The 15971-nt window shown below is 39.8% G+C and overlaps 1 protein-coding gene across 1 annotated transcript in view; it reads left to right on the top strand.

Moving 5' to 3' along the window:
- The window catches only part of LYST (lysosomal trafficking regulator), a 409773-nt gene that overhangs the window by 223754 nt on the left and 170048 nt on the right, over nt 1–15971 (top strand). The window contains exons 24-28 of the mRNA XM_082252534.1: nt 2256–2425; nt 5079–5309; nt 6849–7015; nt 11066–11209; nt 15405–15596. Of these exons, the coding sequence (XP_082108660.1) occupies nt 2256–2425; nt 5079–5309; nt 6849–7015; nt 11066–11209; nt 15405–15596 (904 nt within the window). The remainder of the gene's footprint in view (nt 1–2255; nt 2426–5078; nt 5310–6848; nt 7016–11065; nt 11210–15404; nt 15597–15971) is intronic.

Raw genomic sequence — 15971 nt, 5'->3', positions numbered from 1 at the left:
CAAGGTCCAATCTTCCATCCTGCTTTACAGTCGCTGGCTTTGACAGCTTGGCTGTTGAACGCCAGCTGCTGGATAGGGGTTTATCTGAGTCGATGATTCCTACCCTGTTGAAAGCTAAGAAATCTACTTCTAGGAATATCTACCATCATACGTGGAAAACGTTCATTGCGTGGTGTGAGTCTCTTGGGGTTCGTCCTCGCTCCTTCTCAGTGGCTCGGATCTTGACCTTCCTTCAACGGGAGGTTGAACAGAAATTGGCCATGAGTACCATCAAGGTCCAGGTGTCAGCTTTGGCGGTCTCCTTCCAATGACCTTTGGACACACACTCCCTGGTGCGTACCTTTCTTCAGGGTGTCCGACATTTGGCTCCTCCAATGCTTTCTCCTTTGCCGCCTTGGGACCTCAATTTGGTGCTTTCAGCCTCCAGAAGCCTCCCTTTGAAAATCTTATGCGCAGGGTGGCGGAACTGGCGCGCATGGTGGCGGAACTGGTGGTGTTTCCTGTTCACCTTACCTGGTGATTCACAGAGATAAGGTGGTTCTTCACCCCTGTCAGTCGTTCCCTGCAAAGGTTGTCTGCTTTTCATTTGAATGAAGATATTGTGTTGCCTTCCCTGTGTCTCAGGCCTAAAATTCCAAAGGAAATTGCCTTGCATACCTTGGATGTGGTCAGGGCATTTAGGGTGTACCTGGCAGCGAAGAAGTCTTTCAGGAAGTCAGACTCACTATTTGTGCTCACGGATGGGCCTCGTAAAGGATTGTCCACTTCCTCTGCGAACATTTCCAGCTGGATCAGATAGATAATGATTCTGGCCTATTCCATGAAAGGTCAGGTTCCTCTTTTCCCTGTAAAGGTGCACTCTACTAGGGTGCTTAGTGCCTCCTGGGCTTTCCGTCATCAGGCGTCAGTGACACAGGTTTGCAAGGCGGCCACCTGGTCATCGGTGCACACTATCACAAAGTTTTATAAAGTGGATGTGTTGGCATCTGCAAATGCTTCTGTGGGCCGCAAGGTTTTGCAGGCTGCAGTTGAGAGGACCTGATCCTCTTTGAAGGTTTTTTTTTTTTTTTTTTTTTTTTTTCAGGTAGGCTCCAGTTGTTTTGGTTGAGCTCCTGTTGCCTGGTTGGTTACTGTTTAGCCTTGGGGTTTTTTTTGCTGTTCCCACATCTCATGTTTAACACTGCTTTGGGACGTCCCAATGGTTATGGGGATCAGAAGCTGTGTCCGTCAATGACTGAAAGAGAAAATGGGATTTTTGACTTGCCATAAAATCCATCTCCCTGATGTTCGTTGACAGACACAGCACCCACCCCTCTGTGGAGTTGTAGTTCTTTTGACATTGCTTGTAACTAAACTGGGTGCCTATAGCAGAGAGAGGGAATAATACCCCCTGGGACTGCCGATAGGCGTAGCCAGACTTTTTTTCTGCCTAGTGTCCTACTCCTGTAGGTGGCAGCATAAACCAACGGTTATGGAGATCAGAAGGTGTCCGTCAATGAACATCAGAGAAATTGATTTTACAATAAGTCAAAAATCCCATTTTCTCTTGGTGTCAGGAAAACTTGTCCGAAGTGACTCATGCAGATAGCAGAGGAAGGAGGCAGCAGACAGAAATCATATTTAGTGCTTTGGATTGAGACAAGTACACACTTATAGAGTAGAGATGTCCAAACTTTTCACCTTCCTGGGCCATATTCGAAGAAAAGGAATGGTCTTGGGCCATTCATAAGATACATTCACAATAAGGATAGCTGATGAACAGAAAAAGTTAAATATCACCACAAGATAAAGGTCACCAAAATAGATATTGTATTGATATCTGAGTAATAAAATTTGTAATTTTTTTTTTACATTTATAAATGTAAAAGGACAACTTAAAACTAGTGCGTCAGATTTTTATTTTTTTTTAAAAACTTGTACATCAACATCTGGTTCTATGGATGTAGTAGCAATTCTCAATAAATTGTTAAGGTGCTCCTCAGATATTTTGGTTCTTATTTTGTCCAGTAATCTAAACACATTTTTTTACAAAAAAAAAAAAGTTTACATTTTTAAGCTAGTTTAAGATATTGTGTTACGATGTTGCATTTATGGCTATCTTGGGGCTGCTATAGAGAGATATGCTTTGTTCCTATTTCTTGTCCGAGGTTTACAACCATTTTAAAGAATTGCTGCAGCATAAAAGTGCTCACATGCAGTAGATCATTTGATGAAAATAAAATGTTTCATTTGACCATTTATTTCCCTTTATCTAGCTGTTGAATTCATATTTTCATCGAGCATCCAAGGAATATAAAGAGACCTTTTTAAAGAAAAATGGTTTTACACTGCTAGCCAACCAACTCTATCTACACCAGGGGAGTCAAAGGGTAATAGAGTGTCTGCTGGAGATGTTCTTCGGACGACATATTGGGCTTGATGAGGAGTAAGTTTTTAAGTTCATCATATGTTTTGAGTGTATTGATTTATCGCTTTAATGTCCTGGTAACATAGCACGTTTAGCTTCTGCTTCTATTGACTAGACTCTTACTGCTTCTCCTGTAGATGCTCTTGTGAATTTCCCCAAAATCAGACTAGTCATAGACCAGGAAATGACAATTAGAAGCACTTTTAAGGCTGGGGTTATTGTTACTTGCAGTTTGGATGCATAACCTTGTAACTGATATCCCAAAAAGAATATTACTGCAACAGTACAACTTGCCCCCTTGGTTACTTAATTTTTAATATGGAATCAATGTTCCTTGCTAAAGAACATTTTTAATAACTTAAAAATGGGAAATCCGCGCTTAGGATAATTTTAAGCCTCTATTATGATAAATACTGGCTGCAGCCCACCTATACACTATATTCCTAGAAATATAGTCGAATGATAAATAACAGGAGAGGTGTATGGCGCTGCCAAAATATATTAAATTAAATATTCCGTGTGTCTTACAATGATACTACATAAATATATATAAAAAATGTGTCTCTCCACTGTAAATATTAATAAAGTGTCAGGTGCATTAAAGGTGACTGGTGAAAGTAAATTTGATTATAATAAGTAATCCAACCCTGTGAGGGGTATAGAATGGTGCTAAAACAATTGAAGAGAGAAAAAAGAAAAAATGGAAAGTCAAATGTAAAAATTGTGAATAAAGATAAAATTGATATAAGTAGTGTCAACCTGATAAATAGGACAATCGATAAAAAAATGGTAGGAAAAACAATTGAGTTGGATCCACTAAAAGTGTTAGAAAAATATATAAGAAATATGAAAAACAATAATGTGAAGTGTAAAACAAGGTACTATACAATAAATAGTATCATAAATAGACACAAAATGAAAAATCTTATAAAACCACTCTAAAATCTGACACACATAGTCCAAGTAATAGTAAGTCCGTAATGACTAGAAAAGTCAAAGAGGGAGGGTAGTCCCACAATGGGATGCCCTTCTTGAAGAGAGAGAGCAAAAAGTGACTTGAGTGCAGGTGCTCTATTGGAGAATTTTTAGAGGTGCTCGGATGTCGGTGTCACTAAATTGTCACCGACATCCGAGCACCTCTAAAAATTCTCCAATAGAGCACCTGCACTCAAGTCACTTTTTGCTCTCTCTCTTCAAGAAGGGCATCCCATTGTGGGACTACCCTCCCTCTTTTTTGACTTTGCTAGTCATTACGGACTTACTATTACTTGGACTATGTGTGTCAGATTTTAGAGTGGTTTTATAAGATTTTTCATTTTGTGTCTATTTATGATACTATTTATTGTATAGTACCTTGTTTTACACTTCACATTATTGTTTTTCATATTTCTTATATATTTTTCTAACACTTTTAGTGGATCCAACTCAATTGTTTTTCCTACCATTTTTTTATCGATTGTCCTATTTATCAGGTTGACACTACTTATATCAATTTTATCTTTATTCACAATTTTTACATTTGACTTTCCATTTTTTCTTTTTTCTCTCTTCAATTGTTTTAGCACCATTCTATACCCCTCACAGGGTTGGATTACTTATTATAATCAAATTTACTTTCACCAGTCACCTTTAATGCACCTGACACTTTATTAATATTTACAGTGGAGAGACACATTTTTTATATATATTTATGTAGTATCATTGTAAGACACACGGAATATTTAATTTAATATATTTTGGCAGCGCCATACACCTCTCCTGTTATTTATTTTTAATAACTTGTCACGGGTAAAGTTCCACTTTAAGCAGAAAAGGTGTCTAATCCAACATGTCTAGATATTTTGGATTCTTCTCTTTCTTACTGCCCGCTGCTGCTGGTCTCCTGGCCACTACGTCACAACAGCTGGTTATAAACACAGCCTCTGCATATGTGAGCAGATCAGTCCAATATTTTGGAGTGGAACTTTACCTCTGTGCAGAAGCTTCCTGTAGTAAAAAACTGGTGTCTGTCCTTGTGTGGGGTGACTGGTCTTCTCTCCGCCCCCTCCTGTATCTTAATGTAGGTAGTCTGTAGTGGGAGGACCTATTGGAGTAGTCATGTCACAAGGAAGAGTGGAAGTATTTGATTCTCCTAATTTTTCCCCCTGCCTATAATTCTGTATTCTGTGAATAAAATAATTACCCAGAGGGAGCTGTAGAATTACAGATAAAACACAAATTGAAGTTTATACTCTGGTAAGCGTGTGCACTTTCCTTATTCTAAAATGTTAAATACCTAGAGGGCCCATTCACACCAGCCTGGTTTGCTGCAGTTTGTTAAACACGTGGGTTATTGTGTGTTCGTACCGCAATAGTCATGCAGCATTTTTTCAGACCACCAAGATGCATGGTTGTACTTACTGGGCGTTGCAACGCATGTGCGTTTGTGCTGCATTGCTTTAGTGTGTTGTGCCTTTCAAAATGAATGGCACCACGGCATGTTAATGTACACACATAACATGCATTGTTTGTGTTGCTGCAGCACACACAAGCACAGAAGTAGTAGCTTTTTACCTTCTGCAGACAAAATACTTTCCATTTCTTGTTTTTTTCATGCACCTTAGTTAATGTAACTTGTTTTTAAACTTGGTTATTTTCAACTCCATGTTGTGTCTTGTTTCATTATAAACAGATTTGAAGTAGAAGACATACGAAATGTGGGTGTTTTTCAGAAGTGGTGCATCATCCCTATTCTTGGATTGATTGAGAATTCCATACACAATGCCACCTTGCTGCATAACTCATTTTGCATTTTGCTTCAAATCCTCCACTCCTGTTCAAAAGTAGCAGATATGCTCCTTGATAGTGGTCTGCTGTATGCTTTGTGTAACACACTGGTGACGTTATGTGCCATTGAGACAAGGTATGTTTAAACAGTGCTCTGAAAATGTGTGAATAATGATACCCAATAGGATAATAAATTCAAATTGGGGGGGGGGGGGGGGGGTATGAAAGTAAAAATTTCGTCCATATGTATTAACTGGTAAAATGTGTGTATCTATTATTTTTTTTGTTTTGCATGACGTAGGGAGGGGTTCAATCACTTGTCAGTTTTTTTGCTGATTCTCACAGGGGAGATTTCCCTTTATTTCCTGTCCCATAGACGGATTGAAAAATGTATATTATATATAAATATATTATATTGTCAATATAAGGGGAATTTTCTTCTTAGATAATTGTCCCTCAAACAGGTGTGCCCTTTAGGCAATTTACTCTTATCTCTTGTTCTGTTGACAACTATGACATACAAACAGTCCCTTTTTATGGTTAGGTGAAAACAAACTTCTAAAGCTAAATTATGTGTGATGTAGCAATATACCAACGTCGACCATGCAAATGGGACCCCAGGCCAGGAGTCCAATAAAAACTGACCTATATGTGTGAGATAAAAATTATTCTGATGATATGCCAAGCAGATTTGCTATAAACCCTATATAGGGGTCGTAGGGCTCCTGCGCAATCCCAGAATCCAAAGGTATATCACACAAAAAATGGCCCAGTAGAAATCCACTGGGACGACAGCGCTCCACAAAACAGCCCCTGAATGGTTAGGCAAAAACAAAATGGTAAATCCAAATGGTTAATGTGTGATGTCAAAGTAGCAGAATGTCACCTAATCTCAAAAAGGAAATGTGTACCACAAATCAAAAAATAGTTAATACACAAATGGAATCTGATTGAGTGTGTAGCCAACACTATACAAATTCTACACTGACAGGTGGGTGCTGCAGCCTGCAAATCAGAAGGTGATACTCCATCTAGGATGCACACAAAGGGAGAGAGAAACGAGTGGCAAGGGCCACTATAGTGTAGAATTAAAAAGCAAACACTTTATTAAATCATAGTAAGTTGTACTCACAAGAACAAGGAGGCAGGTGAAAGTGACAAGATTCACAGCATGGGTGCTCAGTGTCTGAACATGAAGAAATCCAACAGGTGACGATGGTGTTGGGCACCAGGTGTCACTGTATGGAAGCCAGGATTAATTTGTCCAATCGAAAAGCAGCTTCGATGACAGGGAACTTCCTCCTCCGCCTGGTGCCAACGTCACTCAAGAAGCATGTAGAGTCAATGAACGTGTTTCCAGGGGTATCTGCAGTGCCTGAATAAATCATTCACTAGTCAGCAACACAGGTGGAGAATGTTCACAGTCTTTAGCTATTCTGAATGATTGAGGGTTGAGGTCATTCTGTACCTGTATTGTTGGTGCCTAGTGCATGACTTATTCAGGGCTAGGGGGAAATGTAAACCTAAAGTGTAGACCGCAAGGGTGGTGCAGGTAAATGAATAACTTCTAAATGAATGACCTGGGCAGTGTCCTTTTTAATGCTTGAACACATATATATGTTTAATTTTTTATACGTCACTAGAAGTTACTTTTTTTTCTGATTATGTCTTCTAGTATCTCTCTGGATGAATACGTTTTACTTGCTTGTGATTTGCAGCAGCTACTGATAGCGGTCACAATCCATGCCTGCAGTTCCTCTGGATCTCAGTATTTTCGTATTGTGGAAGATTTAATTATACTACTTGGATATTTAACTGAAAGCAAAAACGAAAACTTAAAATGTAAGTTTTTTTTTTTTTTTTTGGTGCATTTGTACTTTCGCATGAAATGTGGAATTAAAAATTACATTGCATATAAGTAGGGTAGATCAGCTGAATACGCTATTGGGAGCTGTTTTACCTGCAACTGTGTTTGCATTTGTTAACATCGAGTCCTGAGATGTACAAAACCCTGCCAGATACAGCTTGGCTAGCTCGGGTACTCACAGAGAAAAAACACTACTTGAACTAAAACCTACCCTGTTGTCCTCAGCTGCCAATACAGCATTACATGAGCTGTGCTAGTGAAAACAAATATGGTTTTTAAGCTATGCACTGCAATGTTTTTAATATGGGGGGAACGGGTACCAAAGCTTTGGTTATCAAGGTAGATCTGGAGGCCAGATGTGAACATCCTGGCCTCCAGGTTCAACATCAAGGTGAACCTTCTTTGACTCTAGGTACAGGTATCCTCTAGTGGAAACTGTGGATGCTCTGGTGGCCCAGTGGGTTTGTTACACCTCGGGTAATATTATATATTACATTTAAATTTTAATTTACATTTTTGAAAACGAAATAGCATCATATTACATTTTTGGTTTAAATATAGTTTAACTTGCAACATCTGTATACACAATCATTTAACTCTTTTGCTGATAGGCCCTGTGCTCCACTTTTAAACTCAGCTGGCCAGACCATTTTTGCAATTTTTGCCTTTGCTCATTGATTTATCATTTTCAGGTTTCAGAGTTTGTAAAAGACCCCCAAACCATATATTTTCTGAAAGCTCATGACCAGTAGAATAAAAAGGTGCTACTGATTTTTAAGGTCCCACGATTCTTGCCTAAATGTTTATCGAAAACATTTTTGCTAAAAATTCACTAAAATCAATATTAGCAGATAAAAACACAGCAAAGTTTACAAAATCCCTACTTAATATAAAAACTTAAACTTTATTGAGTTAATAAATAAATATTTATAACTTTTTTTAATTGCGCCTTTTTACGAAATGGTGAAAATCGAACAGACACAAAAGTGTAAATATCCAAAGTTCTCTAAAATCTAAAGGTTTTTATTTTTCCCTTACAGCTTTAAGAATTTGTAACCCCCCCACCACTAAAATCCTTATTTGCACACATAAAAACAATATAACTTGCATAATTCCTGCTAAATTCCTACTAAGACCTCATTCAGTGGGGTGCGCCCATGGAGGGCCGTGTTTACCTGCACGGAAATACAGGTATTCTGTGCATCCTTGTGCAGGCAGTCCTATTCACTTCTAGTCCAGCTGAACCTAATGGTCTTGAGTCCTGTTATCTCCACTCTGTTGAGCACCTGAAAGCCGGCTTCAGGGAGCTTCAATTACAGAACTTGGAAATATTTTATGCCTGGGGTGAAGCCAGGTAGTGGCACCCGCAGATTTGTGAGTGGGAGTTTTTTTCCTTTCTCCAATCAGGAAGGAAAGTAATATCGGCATTAAATAGCATTAAGGGTCAGATTTGTTCCCATCTATTTTTTTCTAGAGGCCATTGTTTCTCACTCCTTGATTCATACTTCATACAGGGTGTAATGCAGACAGCCCCGTCTGTCAGACCACTCTTATGTCCTTGGGACTTGAATTTGCTCTCGACTGTCCATGCAGAGGCCACCTTTTGAATCAATTTGAGAAACAGTTATTCCTTTGACTGAAGGTGGCTTCCTTGGTTGCTGCCACTTCAAGTGGAGTGTCAGAGCTGACCTCTCCTACAAGGAGGTGTTCTTGGTCTTACATCATGATAAGGTGATGTTGCATCCTCATCCATCTTTTTTGCTTAGAGTGGTTTCTAGTTTTCACTTGAATCAGGGCAGTGTCTTGCCTTTCTTTCCTAATCCTCAGTTGGCAGGAGTCGCTGCATACTCTGGAGGTAGTTCAGGCGGTCCGGATTTACATAAATTGTCAGCGCAGGTCAGGATTCCTGGTTAGTACTGCCAGCAGAGCCCAGGAAGGGCAGGAGGCATGCAAGTTAACTATTTTCTTCATTGGATCCCACTAGATAATTATTCAAGCCTATCACTTGAAAAGGCAATGTCCACACCCCTTTTTTGGTGAGAGTGTTCGCTACAACATTGTTTCTCAACTCCGGTCCTCAGCGCACACTAACAGGCCATATTTTAAGTATTACTTTGGGTAGATGCAGACTAGAATACTGCAATCCCTGAGCAGCAAATGATATCACCTGTGATGCATTTCAGTTTTCTTGCAAACCTGGCCTGTTAGTGTGCCCTGAGGACTGGAGTTGAGAAACACTGCGCTACAAGGTGTGTGGGGGGCATCTTGGTCCATCAGGTGTCAGTTGCCCAGGTGTTTAAGGCCACTACATGGTCTTTGATTCATACATTCACAAGATCTCACCAGATGGAGATCAAAGCCACAGAGGATACTGCTTTGGCCACAGTATGTTCAGAATAGATCCTTATCAGGTGGCAGTTTCTGTTATTGTGTCCCCCTCCCCTCAAGGGCATTGCGTTTGGACATCCCACATAGTTCTTATTATGGTCGCTCTGTGTGCGGTGATGTACAATAAAGAAAATTGGATTTTTCCTGCAGCTTTCCTGTAAAATCCTTTTCTTGGAGTACATCACGGGACATAGAGGTCCCTGGCCTTCTTTTTTGGGATATTAGTTGCTATGCTACAAAACTGAGGTACTTCCTGTGTAGGAGGAGTTATATAGGGGAGGACTTTCTGTTTGATTAATCTGCCAGTGTCCATTCACCTATAGGTGGCGCATAACCCACATAGTTATTATTATGGCTGCTCTATGTCCCATGATGTACTCCACAAGAAAAGGATTTTACAGGTAAGCTGTAGGAAAAATCCAATTTTATCCTTTCCTGCACTGCCAGTAATGTAATTGTATTTTGATGCAATGATCTTTGAAAGTATTTGCATATCTTAACCACTTAAGCCCCGGAGGATTTGGCTGCGATTTTTTACTGCATGACTTTGACGGACAATTGCGCGGTCGTGCGACGCTGTACCTAAACGAATTTCACGTCCTTTTTTTCCCACAAACAGAGCTTTCTTTTGGTGGTATTTGATCACCTGTGCGATTTTTTGATCATGCGCTATAAACAAAAAAAGAGCGTAATTTTTGCAAAAATATCAATATTTTTCACTTTTTTTTATATGAAATTCCCCCCCAAAAAAATGTAAAAATCAAAATTTTTTAACATTTTCGGCCAAATTGTTTTACGCTATATATGTTTGGTAAAAAAAATCGCAAAAAGCGTATTTTGATTGGTTTGCGCAAAAGTTATCGCGTTTACTAACAAAGGGAAAGATTTTTGTCATTTTTGGGTTTTTTTTTTTTTAACGAGTAATGGCGGCGATCTGCGATTTTTTTTGCGGTACTGTGACATAGCGGCGGACAGATCGGACCCTTGACTGACATTTTTGACACTTTTGGGGGTACCAGTGACATTACTGCAGTAATCAGTGCTATATATATGCACTGTTACTGCAAAAATGACACTGGCAGGGAAGGGGTTAACTTTATTGGACAGGGAGGGGTTAAGTGTGTCCTAGGGGCGTGTTTCTAACTGTGCAGGGACATGGCTATTGGTGTAAAAGCAAAGATCAACGGTTCTACATAGTAGAACTGTCAGATCTTCATTTTTACACCAGGGAGAATGACGGGCGGCTTGTTTACATAAGCCGCTCCGCCTTTCTCCCTTCACAGGAGCGATCGTAGTGTGACCGGCGGACATCGAGTCCGCCGGACACACGCACTGACTTGTCTGTGAACGAGCCGCGGCGGGCGCCCGCCCGCAATAGGCTCGCAAGTCAGTGACAGGCGAGTGACGTATCGATACGTCACTCTGCCTGGCCGGGGCTGACCGCCGCAGTATATAGTCGTGCGGCGGTCGGCAACCGGTTAAGAATCTTATTACAAAAATACATAATCTGGATTGTAACTTGTATTTGCGGTTTCTTTAAAGATAGCATATATTCATTAGGAATTATTAAAACATCATTGGTTTTAATACAGTTATGACATTGTTTTGTTTTTTCTGTGTTCATGTTTTCTGTATAGGTATGGCAGTTTTAATGCAGTTCAAAATTTTGCATTCTGCTATTGAGTTTATAAAGACAACTTCATATCAAGACTCCCAATCTGTGAGCAGCTTCAGCCATTCTTCTTCTCATTTTAAACATCCTAAAAAAAAAAGTATAGCTGGTAAGTAGGGAAGCAGTTTATAAAAAGTAATTTACTTCAATAAACAGTATAAAAGTTATCATTTTCTTTTCATACGCTTCTGCAACATCACTACTAATTGCAGTTTGGCCACCTGTAGAGAGGACAAAAAAAGCTTATGCAACAGAATACTTAAATTGAGGGTGGATTTAACTTTATAATATATTATACCAAGGGAAGTTATTCAAGTTGTAATAATAGTAATCCCAAAAAATTCAAACCTTTTTCATTTTAAATCTCAAAAAATTTGATCAGAATGTTCAAAGATGGTATTAGTTTTTTGTTGTGATGTACTCCAAAGATTATATTTAACTTAGAGAAGTATGGACTTTTTTGGGGCGGGAACCAATTCTTACCTAGGTTGATGCAGCATCGGATCGATGCTACATCTGTCCCCCGCCGTCACCCCAACTGCTGATCGCTCAGTTCTCAGACCTCCCTGAGCAGAAAGCTAGTGATTGTCAGTCATCAGCTCTCTACACCCCCCCCCCCCCTTCCGTTGGAGACTGGGCAGCAGGGCAGTATTCCAACATAATGACCCTAAACACTCCCCAAAGATGACCACTGCCTTGCTAAAGAAGCTGAGGGTAAAGGTGATGGACTGGCCAAGCATGTCTCCAGGCCTAAACCCTATTGAGCATTTGTAGGGCATCCTCAGCTCCTTGATGTCAAGAAAATAAAAAGGAGTTGGGACTTTGAATGAGAGGCATGACAAGGCTAGTAGGAATATAAATTACACATTTAATAATACATAGGAGTATGAAAACATGACATGTTACAGAATATTGAATGACCAAAAATGTATAAGAGCTGATAATTAGTACCCAAATCCAAAATGATAAAAACCAACATGACAAAATTCCATGCAGTAGTAGAGCAATAGAAACACTTGATAACATAGTCATTGCATCAACAGGCTCAACACGTTTTGTGGACCGAACTGGCGTGTGATGCATATCTGCAGAAAATATATGTATATAGGAAATTGCAAACATGATGAATATTTAAAAATTTTGGTGGGAGGGGGAAACGAAGCACCCACATTCCCAAAACTTACAATGCAGCTCAGGTTGTTTGTGGCATTGGAGGTAGGACATGACCATAGGTATCCCTCCTGGGAACTGAGGGAGCACAAACCGGGCGGGCAAGGCAGAGCACGCCACACACAGGTGGAGTGTGGGCTTGAGATAAGGTGAATAGTGTTGCATGTAGCAGCGTAAAAGGATATCTGTCAAAAAATATATATAAAAAATATTCATTATTATATTATTATAAAAAAAAAGTGTATACTTGATTAAAATCCATAGTGCTACTTGCGTGGTGAAATAATGTATAGGAACAAGGAATCCAAATATAAGTATGAAAGAAGAATGAAGTAAGTGAGAGAGTAAGTGAGAGATATGAAGGTGACACAAGGCTAAACACCAGTAAAAATATATGTGAAGCATAGTGATCGATCAGAGCCAATAACTTAGTAAATGCCCAAAAGGGTACACCAAGTATTAAAATCCCAGGAGGACCCCTGAGAAAGAAACAAGAGAAAAATAAATGAGGGCCAAAACAAGCATCCTGAAGGTGTTAGGAAGAAACAAAAAGATAGTGAGAGATGGGGAAGATGTCACTGAGGAAAAGGTGCAGAGAACAAACCCCAGACTCCAAATATGTGCACCTCATACCCGCAAAAGAACTGCCAAGCATTGCGATCCCAGCGTCGCGCCTGTGTTTTGAAAGGATCTCCAGGGGGGGGGGGGGGCAGTGAACGCCGATGGATGAACTGCCCCATGGGATGCCTGGAACACACTGAGGGTGGAACAGAGCCCACACTCCACCTGTGTGTGGCGTGCTCTGCCTTGCCCACCTGGTTTGTGCTCCCTCAGTTCCCGGGAGGGATACCCATGGTCATGTCCTACCTCCATTGACACAAACAACCTGAGCTGCATTGTAAGTTTTGGGAACGTGGGTGCTTCGTCTCCCCATCCCTCCCCTTCCCTCCCCTTCCCAATTTTTGTTTATTCATCATGTTTGCAATTTCCTATATACATATATTTTCTGCAGACATGCATCACACACCTTCTCCTGATGAAGTGGTGAACTCGGTCCACGAAACGCGTTGAGCCTGTTGATGCAACAACTATATTATCAAGTGTTTCTATTACTCTACTACTCCATGGAATTTTGTCATGTTGGTTTTTATCAATTTGGATTTGGGGACAACTTATCAGCTCTTATACATTTTTGGTCATTCAATATTCTGTAACACGTCATGTTTTCATACTCTTATGTATTATTAAATGTGTAATTTATATTCCTACCAGCCTCGTCATGTCTCTCATTCAAAGTCCCAACTCCTTTTTATTTTCTATTCAATAGAGATGGAGGCACATGGCATGTCCCACCTTTCACCTTATTTAAAGTCCCACATTTCCTCCTCCTATGATTGCTCCTTGATGTCATCATGGACGAGTGGAAGAGGACTCCAATGGCAACCTGTGAAGCTCTGGTGAACTCCATGCCCAAGAGGGTTAAAGCAGTGCTGGAAAATAATGGTGGCCACACAAAATATTGACACTTTGGGCCCAATTCAGACATTTTAACTTAGGGGTGTACTTACTTTTGTTGCCAGCAGTTTAGACATCAATGGCTGTGTGTTGTTATTTTGAGGGGACAGCAAATTTACACTGTTATACAAGCTGTACACTCACTACTTTACATTATAGCAAAGTGTCATTTCTTCAGTGTTGTCACATGAAAAGATATAATAAAATATTAACAAAAATGTGAGGGGTGTACTCACTTTTGTGAAATACTGTACATAAAAAAAAAAAATAAGAAAACTGTCTTGCAAATGAAACTAAACAAAACAAATGAGCTGCATTCTTCAGAACAGACATTAGTTCCCCCAATAAGTTCTCTACCCCCATACGTTGCACATTGGGGCAAGGCTAAAGCCAGATAAAAGAATGAAGGGAGTCTGTCCACATGGGTCCTCGCACACTAAATCAAGAGAGGTCACCCCACAAACTGGATCTCCTGCAGAGGGGGATAGGTGACCTTGAATGATCCAATAATGAGCCTAAGTCAGTCAGTTAGTACAGACAAAAAAATCAGAGATTCAACAATTATTTACACCCGTTAATATATAGTCAGTAGTTTTTACTAACCTTTTCCAAGTCAACTACAGTGTAGGGAGCCTAGATGTCCACTGGGTGTCAGGCCACACAAATGCTGGTAGATCTGCCCAAATCACAATCAAATAGATCTGTCTGTCTAATGGGGATCCAACTACACATGACACCTAATAAGGGGCCAACAATCACAGAAATAATCATCCGAAGTTACATCTGTACTGATAGAGCACCTCAGCACAGCCAGTAACAAAATCCACAGTGGTAAACAGGGCTCTGTCCTACATTTTTGGAGAGGTGTTGTTGCCATCAATTTCAAAATTACCCATTTATTTTTTAAATGGCACAATCTCTCAGTTTAAACAACTGATATACTTTCTATTGTAAATAAAATATGGGTTTATGAGATTTGCAAATCACTCCACTCCGAGCACAATTCTCAGCTCTTCTGGCACAAATCCTCTTCCCCATCCCCCCTCCAAACACAAATCCCCCTAAATCACATAGAAACATAGAAAAGTTACATCATAAAAAGACAGAGTACTCCATTGAGTCTGCCCATTTTTTTTTCCCCTGTTAACTTTATTGTCTGACTATAGAGTTATGTTTGTCCCCATGCACCATTCCTAGCAACCCCCAATCTCCTTGCCCCCCCCCCCCCACCTCACATAATACCGCAGTACCCAGGGCCACCGCCCCCTGTCCCCACCCTGTGTACATCCAAATACCTCATATACCTCGTGTTTGGGTCTAAAAAACAGAAATAAAAGCAGACCTTTTACATTTATTTTTTTTTTTTTTGGACGTAGATGGACTTGGAGGTAGTCCGATATAAACAGACACATGTCTGTTTACGTTTGCTTTCTCATAGACTTACATAGAGCTTCAGTTCAGATCCTCCTGAAAAACTGATAGACTAATCTGAACTGAATGGTTGTGTGAGAGGACCCTTAGAGTTGTCAGAATGAAACTGGTTTGTTTTAATATTGCCTGGAGTTGGGCTTTAAATAAAGAGAATTTTGTGATGTTTTCTAAATCTTGATATCTTTTAGGTACTCCTAGATTATCCTTTGCCCAGTCTGACCCACTATTGATGACTATGCGTTCGGTTGCCAGCAGCGAGCTTACAGAATTGATGCACAGAAGAATGAGTCAGGAAAATCCAATAAGGGCCTCTGAATCTGAATTTGTTCAACGGTTACAGAGATTAACTGTCCTTTCTGTCAACAGGTTAATTTACCAAGGTATTTTCTATTAAGAAACCTCAATTATCAGAATAGTAAAAATAAAAAACATACAAGACTTGTACATTATGCAGCAGTTTATAGTGTATGCATCAGTCTTCCAATTTTTGCCATCTGTGTTCATTTTAACAGGATTCTAAATCCTATCCACACTTAAAAGTGTAGATCCCCCTTTTTTATTATTCTGCATCTTCCTCAGTCAGCTGGTCATAATAATGAGGATTCTATCATAGTAAAGTGTCTTTTTTTTGTATGTATTTTTCTTTAGTGGATGAGTTCTAATGCTGCAGTACTAACTTTCCACCAAAAGAGTAAATCTTGGCATTTACAGTAGTGTAAACAAACCTTGGCTATAAAGGTGCTACTAAACCCACT

The sequence above is a fragment of the Pelophylax lessonae genome (genome assembly GCF_965119305.1).
Source record: "Pelophylax lessonae genome assembly, chromosome: 3".
Taxonomy (NCBI): domain Eukaryota; kingdom Metazoa; phylum Chordata; class Amphibia; order Anura; family Ranidae; genus Pelophylax; species Pelophylax lessonae.
This window is presented reverse-complemented; position numbering and strand designations above follow the sequence as displayed.